Source organism: Astyanax mexicanus, unplaced genomic scaffold (genome assembly GCF_023375975.1).
Source record: "Astyanax mexicanus isolate ESR-SI-001 unplaced genomic scaffold, AstMex3_surface scaffold_34, whole genome shotgun sequence".
In the NCBI taxonomy this organism is placed as follows: domain Eukaryota; kingdom Metazoa; phylum Chordata; class Actinopteri; order Characiformes; family Acestrorhamphidae; genus Astyanax; species Astyanax mexicanus.
Window position 1 is genome coordinate 888427 of NW_026040044.1, and position 19137 is coordinate 907563.

The 19137-nt window shown below is 37.3% G+C and overlaps 1 protein-coding gene and 1 gene segment (V, D, J or C); both read left to right on the top strand.

The window, feature by feature from the left end:
- LOC111190008 (uncharacterized) overlaps nucleotides 1-19137 on the top strand; it is a 751666-nt gene that overhangs the window by 296602 nt on the left and 435927 nt on the right. The gene's annotated exons all lie outside the window — the stretch shown is intronic.
- Nucleotides 5826-8055, top strand: LOC125790033 (immunoglobulin kappa variable 3-11-like). The segment is given in 2 exon segments: nucleotides 5826-7103; nucleotides 7232-8055. Coding segments are annotated over 2 exon segments (597 nt in total).

Consider the following 19137-nt stretch of genomic DNA (forward strand, 5'->3'; position numbering starts at 1 on the left):
ACTAAGTACAATTAGAAATATATATAGAGCATACTTGTTTTTTTATTGCAAATAAATAAAAAAAGACATTGCAGTTTAAATGATTTAGAATTTTTAAACTGCTGTTTAATGTTTAAGGGTTTCAAGGATTAAAGAGTAATATTTATTATAATAATACAGTATATACTGTGTATGTCACTACTGACACAAACCTTTGAAATTGGGTAATTGTATAGGCAGATTAAAAAATATTTTCAATTATTAAAACTAACTTGTTTAATCAAAAGATTTCATATCTAAAATTAAATATTAATGATGATTTTCATAATTACGTTCAAAGCAATGTTGGGTTGATCTATTGATCCAATTATCTTTAAAATTTTATACAATATAAACGTCAGGTTGCTTTTTTAAATTAAAAAAAATAAATAAAATGTAATATATTTAATATTTTGAGCTTTAGAAGAAGTAAAGTTACTCACTCTTTATAGTGAGTTTAGTTCCTCCACCGAAAGTGTACCACAGTGATACATTCCAATGAAGCCGTCGTACAAAAACCTCTGTTACACTCCAGTGATGAACCACACACACACACACACTCTCACACACACACACACACTCACACTCACACACACACACACACACACACACACACACACACTCAGTCCTCTGGATGTGTATCAGATGTATCCAGTCAGAATCTGGGTGTATAAAATGGTGTGAGTGTAATATTGTTCTGTAATATTTAGAGTGTTTTCTTTGTTGTGTTTTAGGTTCAGGAGGGGTTCTAGATATTTCCATAGAGAGGTTCCACTTTGCATTATCAGCCCATGCTTCAGTGCTCTGCTAGTGTTTATAGTCCTGTGAGTTTAACACTTCATGACTGAGAGCTGCTGCCCAGCAATTTCACCCACAGCAACCATGACTTTCTTCTCCATCTTCATCTGGACTCTCACTCTCTGGACTGGAGGTAAATATCAGGGGTTAAATATTAACAGTCACATTAACCCCTTTATTATTACTGAGAGTCTTTTGGGGAAATCATAATGACTCAGTCTCCAAATTCTCAGCTTGTGACTCCAGGACAGACTGTTACCATCAGCTGCAGATCCAGTGAAAGCATCAGAGGCTATCTCGCCTGGTATCTTCAGAAATCTGGAGAAGCTCCTAAACTGCTGGTCTATGGTGCTTCTTCTCGTCAGTCTGGTGTTTCTGATCGTTTTACTGGGAGTGGATCTGGTACAGAGTTTACTCTACAGATCTCTGGAGTTCAGGCTGGATATGCAGGAGATTATTACTGTCAGCAGGGTTGGAGCTCGTTCACACAGTGTTAGAGCGTCGTACAAAAACCTCCTCAGCTGTAGAGGAAGTGCTCAGACTCAGAAACACACACTGATCTGAGATCAGCTGATAAAGCTGCACTCAGCTGAGCTCATCAACTCCAGAACTCTGCAGTAGTGAACATTTCTCTCTCTTTAGGGAGTTTTCCTCACTGTGGAACAGAGATTTCACCACTAGATGGAACATCTCACTAGTAGCAGTGAAGCAGCAGCAGATACACACTCTTAGGAGATCACACACACTCTCCAGAGACTGGGATTAAAATTTCAGATCATTTTTGGAAGAAATGAACGACGTGAGCTCCAGAACAAAACTGTAAAGTACCATGCAGACTGTTCTCAGCAACAAGTCCAAAATTCAGGTTCAGTCATGGTATGGAGGTGCATCACTACACTTCTGTGATGCAGCATTAATGCAGAAATAATACAAAACCACATTAAAATACATGACTGTGGAAGAACAGCGTACAGATACTGGACTGTCCTGCCTGCAGTCCTGATCTGTATCCAGTAGTGATGTGTTTACAGGAAGAATAAAACAGAATTAAACCTGAACAATTTCATCACTTAATATCTTCACCAAAGATCTATAGTAAAGAGATAGAAGTACTTCAATACTGTACTTAAGTTCAATACTGCTGTATCTCTACTGGATTATTATTTTCACTCCTCTAATAATTTCTCAGTAACTTTAAAGTAATTGATGTTTTTTGTCTGAAGCAGTTAGTACTGTTTCAATCAGATGTGTGTGCCAGTAAACCATGCAGAAAAAACAACTCAGTTATAATTCTCAGTCAAATGTGTGATCCATGTTTCTAAATTTCTCAGTTATTGGTCACACTAAGATCATTAAGGACATATGATTTAGAAAGAAATTGGGTGTGTCCTCTTGATTAATCTGTAGATCCACAGTGAAATGTTAACTAATAACAATTGCTAAAAGTTTAAACCTCATCAGAAAATTCAGTTCAGCAAAATGAAGTCTATATTATAGTCTTTACTATCTTTATTGATAGTTTAGATAAACTAAAATGAGTTTATTGGTGGGCTACATCTCTAAAGACCCAATGATGAAGATTCTGAGGTTTGCAGACGATGGCGCCTCAAAACCAGCAGTGATGAGTCTTCCTGCAGAGAGTGTATTGGTGTCTTCATACAGCAGCAACATCTGAATTCAGATACATGCTGGTGCCCCACTTTACCCAAATGGTATCATGATAAACTCGTACATCCCATATGTGTTTCTGAAGACTGTCCTTTCATTTATCTCCTTAAACAAATGCAGCTACAGAGCTTTCTGCTCAGGTCTACCAATGTATCAATTTCATCCCAGTCTAACGCCCTTTTAACACCAGTAATATTTAATAAGTAGTGATAATCTACATCTCACTATTATCTGTGTTGACTCTTCTGTACTTGTAGCCAATCCTACTTTATCAGGACCATCATCTCTTACTGCTTTTGCTCAAACATCCATTTTCTGGGATATTTTGATGCCATATACTAAAATATTAAAATATCAGATATCATAGCCACTGTTTGCAGTCTCTGAAATGAACACAGTGAACATGCTGATGTGGGGTTTTAATGGGTGGAACAAGGGCTAGATGGGCAATCACACATGTTCAAACCATGGCTGGATTACTGAACCGGCCAGTCTGGCACAAAAAAAATGCGATGCCTATCAACATTTATGATACAATATATTTTTATTTCCTAGGGCCCTCCATTTTAAGGATCCTCTGACTATAAGGGACTTTGACCACAGAGCTTTTTGGGCGTTCTAGCCATGCTTTTGGGGGCCCTAGCAATGCTTTTGGGGGTTCTAGCCATGCTATTGGGGATCCTACCCATGGTTTTGGGGGCCCTAGCCATGCTTTTGGGCGCCCTAGCAATGCTTTTGGGGGATCTAGCCATGCTTTTGCGGGCCGTAGCCAGGCTGTTGGGGTTCTAGCCATGCTTTTTGGGATCCTAGCCATGCATTTGTGGGCCCTAGCTATGCTTTTGGGGGTTCTAGCCATGCTTTCGGGGGTTCTAGCCATGCTATTGGGGATCCTAGCTATGCTTTTGGGTGCCCTAGCCATGCTTTTGCGGGCTGTAGCCATGCTTTTGGGGGTTCTAGCCATGCTTTTGGGGGTTCCAGCCATGCTTTTGGGGGTTCCAGCCATGCTTTTAGGGGCCCTAGCCATGCTTTTTGGGGGTTCTAGCCATGTTTTTTGGGGTTCTAGCCATGCTTTTGGGGGCCCTAGCCATGCTTTTGGTCCCCTTATGAAAATGGATGAGGCATTGTGGGACTGCTCTGACATTGACTTCAGACTATTAGGGGTCCTAGGAAAGAGGGGGGCATATTTTTAGAGGGCCCTGGTTATTAGAGCCCCTAGGGGCACTAGAGAAGAGAAAGGCATACCATTAGAGGGCCCCTGATCACAAGGGCCCCTACTATTGGTCCCTTGACTTCCATTGAATTCCTTTACCATGACTCCTTGACTTTCTAAGGACCTGCAAATTGCCAGACAATCTACCATATTTCATAACAGATGTGTTGTTGCAAATACAGGATTCAGGTCCTTAATTAATGTTTCTGAATTTGTATTGTTTCAAAATTATTATGTTTGATTTCTCTTAAGCACAGATACAAAATTAATTTAGCAATTTTGCAATTATTTAAGACAAGTTTTAAGAGAAGCATTTTGTCTAGTTTCACATTTCCTCTTTAATAAACAACAGTAAAGAGTCAGTCTAGCTCTAAAGGAATGCATGAAAGGAAATGTGCCTTTTCAACAGAACTGCGAGCTCATTTTACTGAGAAGCACAATTTGATTTGGTGACAGATGATGAAACAGTAAGTGGATTTGTTCTAGTAGCTGTGGCTGTGTATGCTGATTAACCCTGACATTTTGTTTGAGGATATTTGAGGACATGTTTCAAGGCAGTGTAAAGGGGATTTAATATTATTAACACAGCATTTTTAACATACTTGCATATTATTAAATAGGCAAGGGTTAGGGGGCCCAGATGATCCTTAATCCATCCTTGGTTCAAACAGCTGCATTAAGATGTGGAGCACATTTCTATCCCTGATAGAGAAAATTTGAATAGAGATATTAAGTCCAAGTAATCATAAATAAATATAACTATTTTAATACCCATGTAGAAAAGTCTTTCTAAATTGAACTGAAACTTTGTTAAATGTGTGTTTGATCTGTTTGGACTCGTGTTTACTGTTATCAGCAGCAGTAAAGACAGAAGACAGAAGTGAAACCAGACCCCCCTCCAACCAGTGGAGCTCAGATCTGCATGAACAGTCCTGATTGGTCCTCTTTCTCCCAGAATAGAGCAGAACTTTCAGCAGATGTTCAGCTTCATTCAGCCAAACTCACTCAAGCACAACACACACAGCACTGCACTGAAGCTGCAGCTAAACACACTCTCTACCAACACTGATCATCAGCATTCATTACAATACAACACACACAGTGTCCAAAATCCAGCTTTATTTCAGCACAGCAAAAGTATGGGGACAGCTACAGCACACTGACCAGAGTAAAGACACAAATATCAGCACTGTGTAGAATTTACACTCTATTGGAGATGCAGGTGGAAGCAGCTCTATGTTCACTTCTATCTTGGAGCTGCTAGCCTTCACACTCGCTCTTCCTCAACCTGATTGGCTGAGCCGCGTTGTCGTGGGTGACGGTGCAGGTAAACTCCTCCCCCTTTTTCCAGAGTGCTTTGCTGAGGGTCAGGGTGCTGCTGCGGCTGTAGCGGCCGTTCTTCTCTTCTTCTGCACTGGTCAGAACCCCGTCCTTCACCTCTGAGCCGTCCACCGTCCAGCTGACCAGCGCCCCCTGTGGAGAGTAGCCAGACAGCAGGCAGAGCAGAGAGGCGGAGCCCTCAGACAGCTGCAGAGAGGAGGGGCGGAGCAGAAACACGGAGGGCTTCACCGTGGGACCGGCTGGAGAGAGAACACACACATTTAAACACTTTATTTACATTAAAAAGGGAGAAAATAAATGATAGTATCCATATGTTAGTTGAGAGTCATTATGTAATCCAGGTTTAGACTGAGAACGATGTTAAAGATTCAGAGAACAGCGTGTCGTCCAGATATACAGGCTGCCTATAACAGCTGAGAGAGAGAACAGTTCTTTACTAACTGCTCGACTTTTCTTTAACCCGCTCCAACAATCTGCAGAACCCAAACACACACTTTATTAATGAGCCCAAAACTACAGAACCAGTACAGTTACTCTGCATTCAGTACATCCCATAATCACAGATACTGTAACAGTTTATAGAAAAACAATAATCCATACATATCTGATAAGATCAACACATTTAACACTCCTAACACTTCTGATAACTTCATTATTAAATACTACAGTGTCCGGAGTCAATTCTGATTAATGAGTGTAAATTCTGATCTGTGATTGGATCATATCTCCAATATCTTCAATAATAAAAGGTCTAAAATGCAGCAGATATGATCATTTAAACACGACACAGACAATTATACTGTAAGCAAATTATCATGTTCAGAATCAGTGATTATAAAATATAATAAACATCAGCATTAATAGAGATGATTAACAGGAGAATCATATTTGCTGCATAATTTAATCAGATTTTCTGAGACCTCAAACCACAGAAAATATTAATTTATTAAATAATTATTTTTTTAATACCTATGGAATAACTGAGAAATGTACTATTATATACAATTAATAATAAAACTGATAAAAACAAATAAAATCACACCCGAAAAACATGTAAAAATTACTAAGCACAATTAGAGTCATATATACAGCATACTTCTTTTTTATTTCAAATTAATATTCAACAAACACTGCAATTAAATAATTTAGAATGTTTAAACTATTGGTTAATGTTTCAGGGTTTAAAGGGTTAAAGAGTAATATTTATTATAATAATACAGTATATACTGTATATAACACTACTGACACAACAACACTTTGAAATTGGGTAACTTTACAGGCAACAGTTTTTTAATTTTCAATATTACCTTGTTTAATGATTAGAATATTAAATATTAATTATAATTAAATATTAATGATAATTTTCATTATTAAGTTTAGTTTAAGCACCACCATTTAGTGAAATCAATTCTGGGTTGATCATTTGATCTGATTATCTTTAAAATTCTATAAAATGTAAACATCAGGTTGCTTTCTTAATTCAATAAAATATATAAAATGTATTATAATATTTGTAGCTTTAGAAGAAGTAAAGTTACTCACTCTTTATAATGAGTTTAGTTACTCCACCGAAAGTGTACCACAGTGATACATTCCAATGAAGCCGTCGTACAAAAACCTCTGTTACACTCCAGTGATGAACCACACACACACACACACACACACACACACACACACACACACACACACACACACACACTCACACACACACACTCACACACACACACACACACACACTCACACTCACACACACACACACTCAGTCCTCTGGATGTGTATCAGATGTATCCAGTCAGAATCTGGGTGTATAAAATGGTGTGAGTGTAATATTGTTCTGTAATATTTAGAGTGTTTTCTTTGTTGTGTTTTAGGTTCAGGAGGGGTTCTAGATATTTCCATAGAGAGGTTCCACTTTGCATTATCAGCCCATGCTTCAGTGCTCTGCTAGTGTTTATAGTCCTGTGAGTTTAACACTTCATGACTGAGAGCTGCTGCCCAGCAACTTCACCCACAGCAACCATGACTTTCTTCTCCATCTTCATCTGGACTCTCACTCTCTGGATTCAGGGTAAATAAGTGATTTAGTTTTATGAGGAACTATCGGTGAGATACAGGAACAGTACTTGGTAATTATTCAGATATTTTAATGACTTACCTACACAGTTATAAGTTGAAGTTTTTTATCCTGTATTCCAGGATCCAGTGCTCAGGTCACTGTGACTCAAAGTCCATCAGAAACAACAACTACTTCTGGAACAACAGTTACCATCAGATGTAGAACCAACCGTGCAGTCTATAGCTGGAATGGGATGGATTATCAAGCCTGGTACCAGCACAAACCCGGAGAAGCTCCTAAACTCCTGATCTTTGATGGCAACAGGAAACCATCAGGTGCTCCGGCTCGTTTCAGTGGTAGTGGATCTGGATCTGACTTCACTCTGATCATCAGTAACATCCAGCCTGGAGATGCAGCAGATTATCATTGTCATTGTGTTCATCAGATGAATAGCCTGGGTCCGTACACACAGTGTTACAGAGCTGTACAAAAACCCCCTCAGTCACACACTGCACTGCTGCAGCTGCACCTACTGCAGGCAGGGGGCGCCACAACCCACCTCAGACCCTTCCAGCAGAGTCCTGTGAGTGTGGAACTTTCTGGATTCATTAAACTGTTCATCTTCTACTATTTTTATTATTCATAATGAACACAGAACCGGTGTTTTTCTCTCAGATCCAGGAGTGTTTGGTGTTACAGGTTGTGTGATTGGTTCATTATCTCAGGTGACTACTTTGATTTTATCACCTTAATGGCCGAGAAAACTGCAGGTGAAATTCTGTGACTCTACAAAAGCCCTACTAAAAAGAGAATATATGCACATTTAATACAGCACAACTAATTCTAATCAATAAATAAATATAATGTTTTAAAAGAAACCCAGAAATAATACCCCACTCCCTATAATATACTGTAATAACTAATAAGTTCACTCACTCAACTCAAAACTTTTGTTGTAAACGATTACATAAGAAATTCTAAGTTCATGTAATATAGTTTTAAGTGCAGTTAACTTTATAATAAATAATATATATATATATATATATATATATATATATATATATATTTATATATATATACATACATTAAACTTATATATTTTATTTACAAATGTATTTTTCTGAAGTTCTATATACTACATTGGTTTTAGTAAAATTTACTTAACTAATATAATTTCCACCAACCTAACCAGTACATTAAATATATGATAGTAAATTATTTCTCTTTTTTTATTATTTCAATTGCTTTGCATAGTAATGGTACTTTGAATGCAATGGTCAGGTAAATATATTTTGTAGATTTTTGTTATTTAAGCGTCTCTTCGATTACATTCTAGGATTTCTTTGAATACTCATAGAAAAGTAGATTATAAAAGAAAATGCTGTAGAGCGAACAGTTCTAAGAGTTATTGTAGCAGCTTAGAAAATGCTGCTTGTTCTTAAAGCCTACAACAACAGAGAGGTCGAGCAATCCATCATAATATATGATCAACAAGTTTATCTAAGGTAGCCTGGAGGGAATGACTACACACTGATGGTGAGTTTCTGTCAGAAACAGTATGCAAATAGATCAATAGATTGTGGCAGAAGGAATTGGAATAGAAGCTGCCAGTGTTAACAGACTAAACTCAGTTATTATAAGTTGGTTCACCTTTTCTCTGATTGAAAGTATATGTGCCCACAAACACAAACACCTAATATAAAATAGTTGAGTGATGTTTTAATATATATAATTGTATATAAAACATACTTAATTTATTTGAGTTCAAACTAATTATTGGTTTACAGTGTACAAGCCCACAAAAACTAGTAGTTTCTTAGGATTTTCTTACATTTTTCTAATGATAATCTAATAATATAATTTATTCAGTTTACTTTTTAATGAATAATCATCAACAGTTTAAGTTTCTAACTATAAAATTGTGTTTGTAAAGTTTATGATCTTCAGAAATTCTAGTGTTTTTTGCACTGAATTATTTTAGATGTCTTCTAAACTGCTACTTTTGAATGATCTGTGATTCTCTATGTCTGTCAGATGTTTCAGATCTTCTAGAGAGGATGTTCCTCTGTCTGTGTTCATCTGTCTGTAGATGGGTGGATTCAGTGTCTCCTCAGAGTGTTACAGACTCACTGTTTATTAACCAAATCAGAAACATCCCGCTTTTGCCGTTAAAGCACCTCCCACCACCAGCACCACCCAGCTGAACTACAGAGAGCAGTGGGTGGAGATCAGATCTGCATGACCAGGCCTGATCCTCCCTCTTTCTCCCAGAATAGAGCAGAATAGAGTCGGCTGCTTACTGCCGCCGACTCTTTTTAATGCCTTTTTACTGAGTGTGTTTAATTCAAGTGTTTAAGCTTTATAACAGAAAAAGGATTAAATAAAATCATTAGGGTGGTTTGTGCAAAAGTGTGAACATCCAAATATCCAAATATTTGCACATATCTGAGTCAGATATTCATAAAAAAAGCTATTACCCAATCTGCCCTGAGGAATGTCATCAATTGTAATTAAGAACTGTTATCCAAATCTGTCAGAAAGTAATGCCAACAAAACCAGAATATCTCCAAGAGTTTATTTTACATTCAGACAAAACTCATATTGACTTCCACAGTTCCCCTGAACAGTCTGCAATAACAGCCCACCCTGTAGAAACTATAAGCTTCTCTAAAATCCCTCTGTGTAGAAGACTTTGATTACTTTCATATGCTTATCTTGAGAAAGTCGCTTAGATGAGCATGTGGTTGATGACTGTTTTGCTGTTATTGATAATTAATTCAGAAACCCATGGGAACCAATATTTAAAATATTAATGCTAATTGTTTTTAACTTACAAGACACACCTCCGATAATGATCATAAGTTCATTTGCCTTACAGAAATTACATTTTATATATTTTTAGGTGTTAGTGCAGTAAGTTAAGTTCTCCTCCAGTCCAGGGGGAGGTGCAGGTTCCAGTATAAGTTCTCCTCCAGTCCAGGTGGAGGTGCAGGTTATAGTATAAGTTCTCCTCCAGTCCAGGTGGAGGTGCTGGTTCCAGTATAAGTTCTCCTCCAGTCCAGGTGGAGGTGCAGGTTATAGTATAAGTTCTCCTCCAGTCCAGGTGGAGGTGCAGGTTATAGTATAAGTTCTCCTCCAGTCCAGGTGGAGGTGCTGGTTCCAGTATAAGTTCTCCTCCAGTCCAGGTGGAGGTGCCGGTTCCAGTATAAGTTCTCCTCCAGTCCAGGTGGAGGTGCCGGTTCCAGTATAAGTTCTCCTCCAGTCCAGGGGGAGGTGCTGGTTCCAGTATAAGTTCTCCTCCAGTCCAGGTGGAGGTGCAGGTTCCAGTATAAGTTCTCCTCCAGTCCAGGGGGAGGTGCTGGTTCCAGTATAAGTTCTCCTCCAGTCCAGGGGGAGGTGCTGGTTCCAGTATAAGTTCTCCTCCAGTCCAGGTGGAGGTGCAGGTTCCAGTATAAGTTCTCCTCCAGTCCAGGTGGAGGTGCAGGTTCCAGTATAAGTTCTCCTCCAGTCCAGGTGGAGGTGCTGGTTCCAGTATAAGTTTTCCTCCAGTCCAGGGGGAGGTGCTGGTTCCAGTATAAGTTCTTTCTTATAGTTCTTTCTAAAGTTCTCCTCTTTAAAATTCTTCATTTCCTATGTTGGAGAAAACGGTGAAATAAGTGAATATTTTCATATTTTAAAGCAGACGGTGATGCAGGTGCTGAAGATGTTCTCTACAGTCCCTCTGTAGAACATGCTGAGGATGGGAGGTAGAAGATGAGCTTTTCTCAGTCTCTGCAGGAAGTAGAGGAGCTGCTGGGATTTATGGGTAATGTAGTTTGTGTTGAGGGACCAGGGGCCTCATTTATAAAACTCTTCATAGCTCCTGGAGTGAAAGTGTGCTCATCACTAAAAACAGGAAATGGCTTTAAAAAAGTGTGAGTGCGCACACCTGAACACAGTTTCCTCCTTATAATAAATCACAACCTGCTTATAAATGTAGCAGCTGACCCAGCCTCCTGTTCCGCCTCCGTACCGCCCACTTTTACCCATAAAAGGTCCATGCAAATCACCCAATAGATATTTAAATGAGGGATTCCCCCATTCATCCTGAGCGGGATAGTGGAGGAACGCACCGTAAAGCAGTGAAACTACAGACACTGCGCAGTAGAAGCCCTTGTTTCGGAGGTGGAGGTGAGGAAGAATGTGGGGTTTGGTGTTTCTGCAACATGTTAATAATGAAGCTCCACAACCCGAACTGTTACAGAGATTAAATAAAAGCTTTCAGATTTAAAAAGCTTTTCCAAGAGATGTGAAAATCTGTACGTGTTCATATATTACCTGATTCTGTAACAATGGTCTCTAAAACTCTGTGCCCAACTCAGCACACAGTTTAATGAGAATAGCTACTGGAAACCTAAAGCAGCTCATTAACCAGCCGTCATCACCCCCCATAAATCTGCATAATCTCTGAAAACACATTCTCACTGTAATAATAATAATAATAATAATAATAATAATGCTGATTAAAAGATATATTTAAACAAATATATGTATATTTTATTATATTTTAACTTCTTATTTTAATCTCCGTTTTGAATCTTGATTGATACAGTATGAATTAATATACGTGAGGAAGGTTTACGCATTTACCTGCAGTTCCGTACTTCACCACATGGTGTCACTAATTCCCGCTCTCTCTGCAATCTTCTGAAGGGATACGGACGCCTCAAATCTTGCTTAAATGTGCGCTCGTTTTCACACCAAGTATTTCTTTATAAATCACAGCTCTTGCGTGAGATGTTGTGCACGCACATTTCAGACCTGTTTTTAATGCGTGCGCACACTTTATAACTGAGGCCCCAGGTGAGGTTCTCTGCAATGTGAAAATATTTTCATTATTTTATTTGTTTTAATTTTTCAGCTGGAACAGATCCAGACTCCTGAAGAATCTCAGGAGGAGGGTTCAGTCTGAACAGCAGTTCTGAAGAGAAATAAAAACAGAAACACAGCTACAGCTGCTTTACACAGATTTCACCTATTTTACCCACTTCATATTTTTAATTTACTGATTTTTAAAGATTGATCACTGGAGAGTTTAATCTTCATATGTATAATATTGATATATATTTATATAAAAAAAACTGCTACAAATCACTTAAAATATAAATTCTGCATTTAAAAAGAAATGTGTGATTGCTTTAATAGTAATAGTAATGTGAATTAATCAAAATTCAGTAGTTTTTGTTAAAGACAGGTTCTGATACACTATATACCTATTCTTCATGTTTACACTAAAGGAAAACCCGAATTAACCTACATCTATTTCCATGCTTACGCTACAACATTTACTAGAGTTCTACAATATCCATTTACAGGATTACTAGTGGAGTCTATTCCCAGTCCTGTAGCAGTGAAAGCACTATACTGGACCATGCTGTGGAGCTCCAGTAGTGAAGAACACCGTTCTAGCAGTCCCCATGTTACACTGCCTGCTATTACACACTCTGACCACTGGAGGGAGCCACAGCAGCACTTCAGATATTTTTACTAAATAAATAATTGTGTAATTATCTGTCTTTCACACTGTTACATGCAGGTATAAACATACAAATAAATACATTTAATACCATGACACGGTTCATATTAATAAATATAACTATAATCCTGAATATCATAAATAATTGATCAAAAATATTATTAAATAAAACCCAAAATGAAGTTAATCAGCCAGTCTTGGTGAACGTCTCACTGTCATCTATCACAAACCCCGCCTCCAAAAAAAATCTTAAAGAGTATATTACATAGATGATCATAATGTATTTATTCAATGTTTTATAAGTGCATTTATATCAAAGGTAGTACATCCCAAAAACACTAGATGGAGACAGTGCACCATTCTAATAATCCTTCTTTAATTAAGGATTATATTATCTGTCTATTGTCACATTTACAATCTTCAATTAAATAAATAAAATCCTGTTTGATGCAAAAATAAAAATAATACTGTTCTTATTTCCTTTAAATATGTACCAGAAGTACATTATATCTGCACATATATATTTTTATTATACTACCAGAACTGGATAGACTTTATAAATGCTGAGGAATGTTGAAATGTTATATATAGCAGAGGGGTTGTGCTTACTCTTGGAAACTACTTTGGTCTTGGTAGAATCACAGCTGAAAACTGATACGGAAAAGTAAATTAAATCATAATTAAATAATTAAAATGTGCAGTAAAGTGATTTAAACAGCAGTATTGTGTTTTAATTGATCTGATTCTGGTTTCAGTGGGAGTTTAGTTGTGTTACCAGAGTAAACAGGCTTCATTTAACACACAGCTGCTTCACAATATTCACTATATGAAGCATCAGGCTGCTGGATTAATAGATCAGCAGTTCAGATGTAATAAAGAAAACACTGTTTAGAATTGTTTAGATGTTTATTGTGTCTGAATTAGAATTGGTTTGTGTTAAATGAAGTGATTTAGTAGCTGCTGGGTTTAGACAGAGCAGATTAGGAGACTGAAGGATCAGTATTCAGTCTAAAAATACATTTATTCACAATAATCAAATCAAATTAAATTAAATTAATTCATATAGCGATTTTTATAACTGATTTTGTCACAAAGCAGCTTTATAGGAATGTGATCGCAGGACAGAGAATCAGACAAAACCCTGAACAAATAATACAGAACCTCCAGAGATTAACAGAGGAAAATCTCCCTCAGAGCTGGAGGAGGAGGTTATATTATATTATCACATGTACCTTCTATTATCACATGTTCTATCACATGTACTATTAATGCTAGTGATATAAGGGGGGACCCATCCTCCTCTGGTCAGAAAACTAATAAATGAATGTTAAATTCACTCTACATCCACACAGCTGTAATATATACAGGTGAAGATCTACACCAGCAGTGGAAGCAGTTACAACATTCCTAGTTAGAGTTCATTTAAACTGGGATCTGATCAGTAGTGGAGAGTGAACAGCTGGCTGAGGCAGGTGAATAACCTGGATGATGATCAGCTGATCTGTGGGGGGTGATGGATGGAGAAGAGCTGACTTCAGAAACTTCCATCAGTCTGGCCGGACAGGGGGACAGGAGGTCCTGAGGGTCCAACATCCATCAGTATCGGGGGGTCAGACAGGTGGACGGTCAGTAACTCGGAGGAAGAAAGAAAGATGGAATTAGTTTTTACTGGATTTCTGTAAAACAGAGAATATTAAACATTATCAGAGTGTGATTATCTAATGACTCCGGCAGATCTGAACAAAACAGCTTAACTAAAGGGAGAGAGCCAGAAGGTAACATAGACACAGAGACACCCTGAAACACCAGCATCCACCCACTCCACCCTCCACAAACCTGAGTGATAAAACAACAGCACCAGCATCTCAGATTACCCACAATTCCCTCTGTCCATGAACCCCTGGATCTGCAGCCTTATATCTAAGAGAAAAACATTAATTACCAAAAAATAAACTAAACAAGTAAGATTTTATTCTAGACTTAAAGATTGAGACTGTGTCTGAGTCCTGAACATATTCAGGAAGATTATTCCAGTTTATTCAGGTCATCAGAAACACACTGATATTCTAATAAATATAATTATATTATTTTAATTCATCTTTTGGTCACATGATGAAAGAGTTTGTAATAATAACTGAATTTAAGTAAAATATGTTTCTGTCCTTCATACTAGAGTGATAAAATACACTAAGTAATACATAAATATGATGTTTTTATATGAGCAGTAAATGACAGCTGTTCTGTGAGATGGTGTGATGAACAGTGAATGATAAGGATCATCATGAATACAGTAAGTTAAATGTAGAAGAGCTGTTCAGATCAGTTATACTGCTCTTCTTCTTCTTCTTCTTCTTCTTCTGGTGAAGCAGAGATTCTACACTGCAGTGATATTTACAGAGCAGCTGATCTGAAAACAGGGCTGTAGCTCCGCCCGCCCGGTGCCTATTGGCTGTTAGAGAAGGATGGGCGGGGCTTAGAGAGAGACAGAGAGAGAAAGGGATGTGACGCAGTGAAGTAGAAAGTGAAAGTAAGTTCGGTTTCCTCCATTAGAACGGGACAGAAGTCTGGATTCACTCGGTAAGTTCAGAAATAAAGAGATTGTAGAACAGAACTTAGACTCGGAACCGGTTCTAAAGGTTCCTCAGATCCAGAACCGGTTCTTTAAGCTCAGCTCAGAGTCTGATTACACTGGAAGAAGCAGGATCAGCATGGAGATCTGAACCGGGCCTGGATCAGACCTGGACCTGGTCTAGATCAGACCGGATAAAGAACAATCAGCTGTAACAGATCAATAATGCTGTAAACTGAAGAGAAATGCGCAGATATAGATTTATATTTATTGATCACAGTTCTGTAGTTTATGTTTATTTAAAGACTATAACTGATTAATGTGGGCTTTGATCTGCTGGGTAGTTAAAAATAGGGCGGATTCAGATGAACTAGCGCTGTTCTACCAGCAGGGGGAGCAACAGAGGCAATGTGATGTGATATATTTGTGTTTTTAATATCGTTTCTTTATATTATAATTAAATAAATGTTCATATAATAGAATAATGTAACTATAGTATTGTTCCATCATGTATTAATAATAATACTTAGAAATATAATAAGAAATAATATATTAGTAAAACATTATTAATATAAAACAGTAAATATATAACAGTAAATATTACACTAATTTAATGTTATTTCTGTACTGTTTGTCTATAAGATATGGTTTAATTCATTCTTATGAATTTATTCTAATGGCTGATCTGTTCACAGGATGTCTGCAGTGTTCAGCTGTGTGTGAATGAAGAAGAGTAAATGATGGATCTTCAGAACTCCAGCAGTGGAGCAGGACCCCCTGTCCTAAAGTAAATTAAGATAAAGAGATGAAAATTCAGAAATATGATGCAAATTCAGAAACAATTAAAATTCTAAAATGCAATGCAAATTCAGAAATGCATTGTACATTTAGAGATGCATTGCACATTCAGAAACATGGTGCAAATTTCGAAATATAATGCAAAGAATTGCGATGCAAATTCAGAAACAATGCAAATTCAAAAATGCAATGCACATTCAGAGACAATGCAAATTCAGCAGTGCTATTTAATTTCAGAAATATTATGCAAATTCAGAAATGCATTCCTAATTTAGAAATATGATGAACATTCAGAAATGAAATAAAATTGAAAAGAATAATGTAAATGAATTAGCACTGAATGAATGCAAAAAGAAATGTGATGTATTTTCAGAAACAATAAAAAATCTTAAATGAATGGCAAATTCTGGTTGTGATCCAAATTCAGAAATATGCATTAAGTTTCAAAAATGTAATACGTTTCAGAAATGGATTGCAAATGTAAAAATATGACGCAAATTTAGAAATACAATGGAAATGTATGAATATGATGTAAATTCAGAATTGCAATGCAAACGTATAAACACAATACAAATTCATAAATGCAATGCAATTTAAGAAATGCAATGCAAATTTAGAAATGCAAAGCAAAATCAGAAATGCAATGCAAGTTCACAAATATGCTGCATTTTCAGAAATATGGGGCAAAATCAGAAACGTGATGTAATTTCAGAAATATGCATTAAGTTTTAAAAATGTAATAAGTTTCAGAAATGGAATGCAAATTTAAAAATATAATGCAAATTTAGAAATACAATGCAAATACATAAATATGAAACACATTCAGAAAGATGAAGCAAATTCAGAAAAACTGTAAACTCATACATACATATATAGTAAATTCAGCAATGCTATGCAAATTTGAACTCAGTACAAATTCAGAAATGTAATGAAAATTAAAAAAATATGATGCAAATTCTGAAACTTAAGGCAAATTCAAAAATGCAAGATTAGTTGTGATGTAAAAAGTTTTTAGAATGTAGAAAATTAATTAATATAATAATCTGAGTCAGTTGAGTCATTAGAACATTTGGAAAAGTTATGGAAAAGTTAGTGTAGAATCTGTGATTGAGTTTTATTTAAGGAAGTCATTACTCCACACTTTACTCTCATCATGGATCATCATGAAGATCTGTTTACAGGAGGAAGAGAGCAGCATCTCCAGCCCCCAGTGGAGTGTCTATGAAGAGTGATTGGTCCATGAAGCATCCTCCAGTGTTCAGCAGTGGAGGAGGAAGCTCTGGGTCTCGGTACATCACTGCACTAAACTACTGTTCTGTTCTGAGAGAGAAGCTCTTCAGTTCCTGATCTTTATTAAAGATGTGCTGTGTGCTGGAGTTTCACTGTGTAAACGCTGGAGTTTCACTGTGTAAACACTGGAGTTTCACTGTGTAAACGCTGCAGTTTCACTGTGTAAACGCTGGAGTTTCACTGTATAAACGCTGGAGTTTCACTGTGTAAACGCTGGAGTTTCACTGTGTAAACGCTGGAGTTTCACTGTGTAAACGCTGGAGTTTCACTGTGTAAACGCCGGAGTTTCACTGTGTAAATGGTGGAGTTTCACTGTGTAAACGCTGGAGCTTCACTGTGTAAATGCTGGAGTTTCACTGTGTAAACGCTGGAGTTTCACTGTGTAAACGCTGGAGTTTCACTGTGTAAACGCTGGAGTTTCACTGTGTAAACGCTGGAGTTTCACTGTGTAAAGGCTGGAGTTTCACTGTGTAAACGCTGGAGTTTCACTGTGTAAACGCTGGAGTTTCACTGTGTAAACGCTGGAGTTTCACTGTGTAAACACTGGAGTTTCACTGTGTAAAGGCTGGAGTTTCACTGTGTAAACGCTGGAGTTTCACTGTGTAAACGCTCGAGTTTCACTGTGTAAACGCTGGAGTTTCACTGTGTAAACGCTGGAGTTTCACTGTGTAAACACTGGAGTTTCACTGTGTAAACGCTGGAGTTTCACTGTGTAAATGCTGGAGTTTCACTGTGTAAATGCTGGAGTTTCACTGTGTAAACGCTGGAGTTTCACTGTGTAAACGCTGGAGTTTCACTGTGTAAACGCTGGAGTTTCACTGTGTAAACACCGGAGTTTCACTGTGTAAATGCTGGAGTTTCACTGTGTTTAATGTTAACAGAACTGAAACCCAGAGAGGAGCTTCTCCAGAACCCAGCTGTGTTTCTATGAAGAGTGACGCATCCATGAGGTATCCTCCTCATTTCAGCAGTGAACCTGTGACCTCTGACCCAAAGTGAGTCAAACATCAAAAAACTCAAAAAGACATCAAAGATTTTACTGTAAATTACCTTATTAATGCATAGAACACACACAGCAGTTATCCTTTATGTTGTTCCTCTGCACTGATTTCTCCAAAGAACAATGTTCTAAATCACTAAACATAAGTATATTATTTTAGGTTTATGAAGAGTCTACCCTCTTCTAATCTTTCTGTTATATCAGACAATTAAACTAGAAAACAAAAAAACAACTAGAGGGAGCCTACAATTAAGACCGAATGAATAGGAATAAAAAGATAAAAAGACAAATTAAAAATATCTCATTCACCGAGATAGGATAGTCCCTTAAATTTAATAAAGTTAAACTGTTTAAATTATTGCTAAAAAAAGTAAAGAAAACTTAATAATAATTTTAGTTGTAGGTTTATTTTAACAGATATAATATCCATGATTGAGAGAACGTCTGGGAGGATGTGCTGTGGTCAGATGAAATCAAAATTAAGCTCTTGGGCATCAAATCGATTCACCGTGTTTGGAGGAAGAGAAATACTGGATATAACCCCAAAAACTCCATCTGTTAAACATGGAGGTGGAAACATTCTGCTTTGGGTCTGTTTCTCTACTAAGAGAACATGAGAACTTCACAGCATTGAGGGGCTGATGAACGGATCATGTACCATAGAATTTATAATGAGAACCTCCTGACCTCAGCAGGTTTGATGGGTCTTCCAACATGACAATGACCTAAAACATACGGCCAGGGCAACAAAGGGAGTGATGCAGCCAGTCTCTGGAGCTTAAATTCAAGTTCCCAAGCAACCTTCTCAAAATCTTCAGCATTTGGAGATTTTCTGTAAAGAGGAGTGAAGCCAAAATCCCACCTGAGTTGTGCA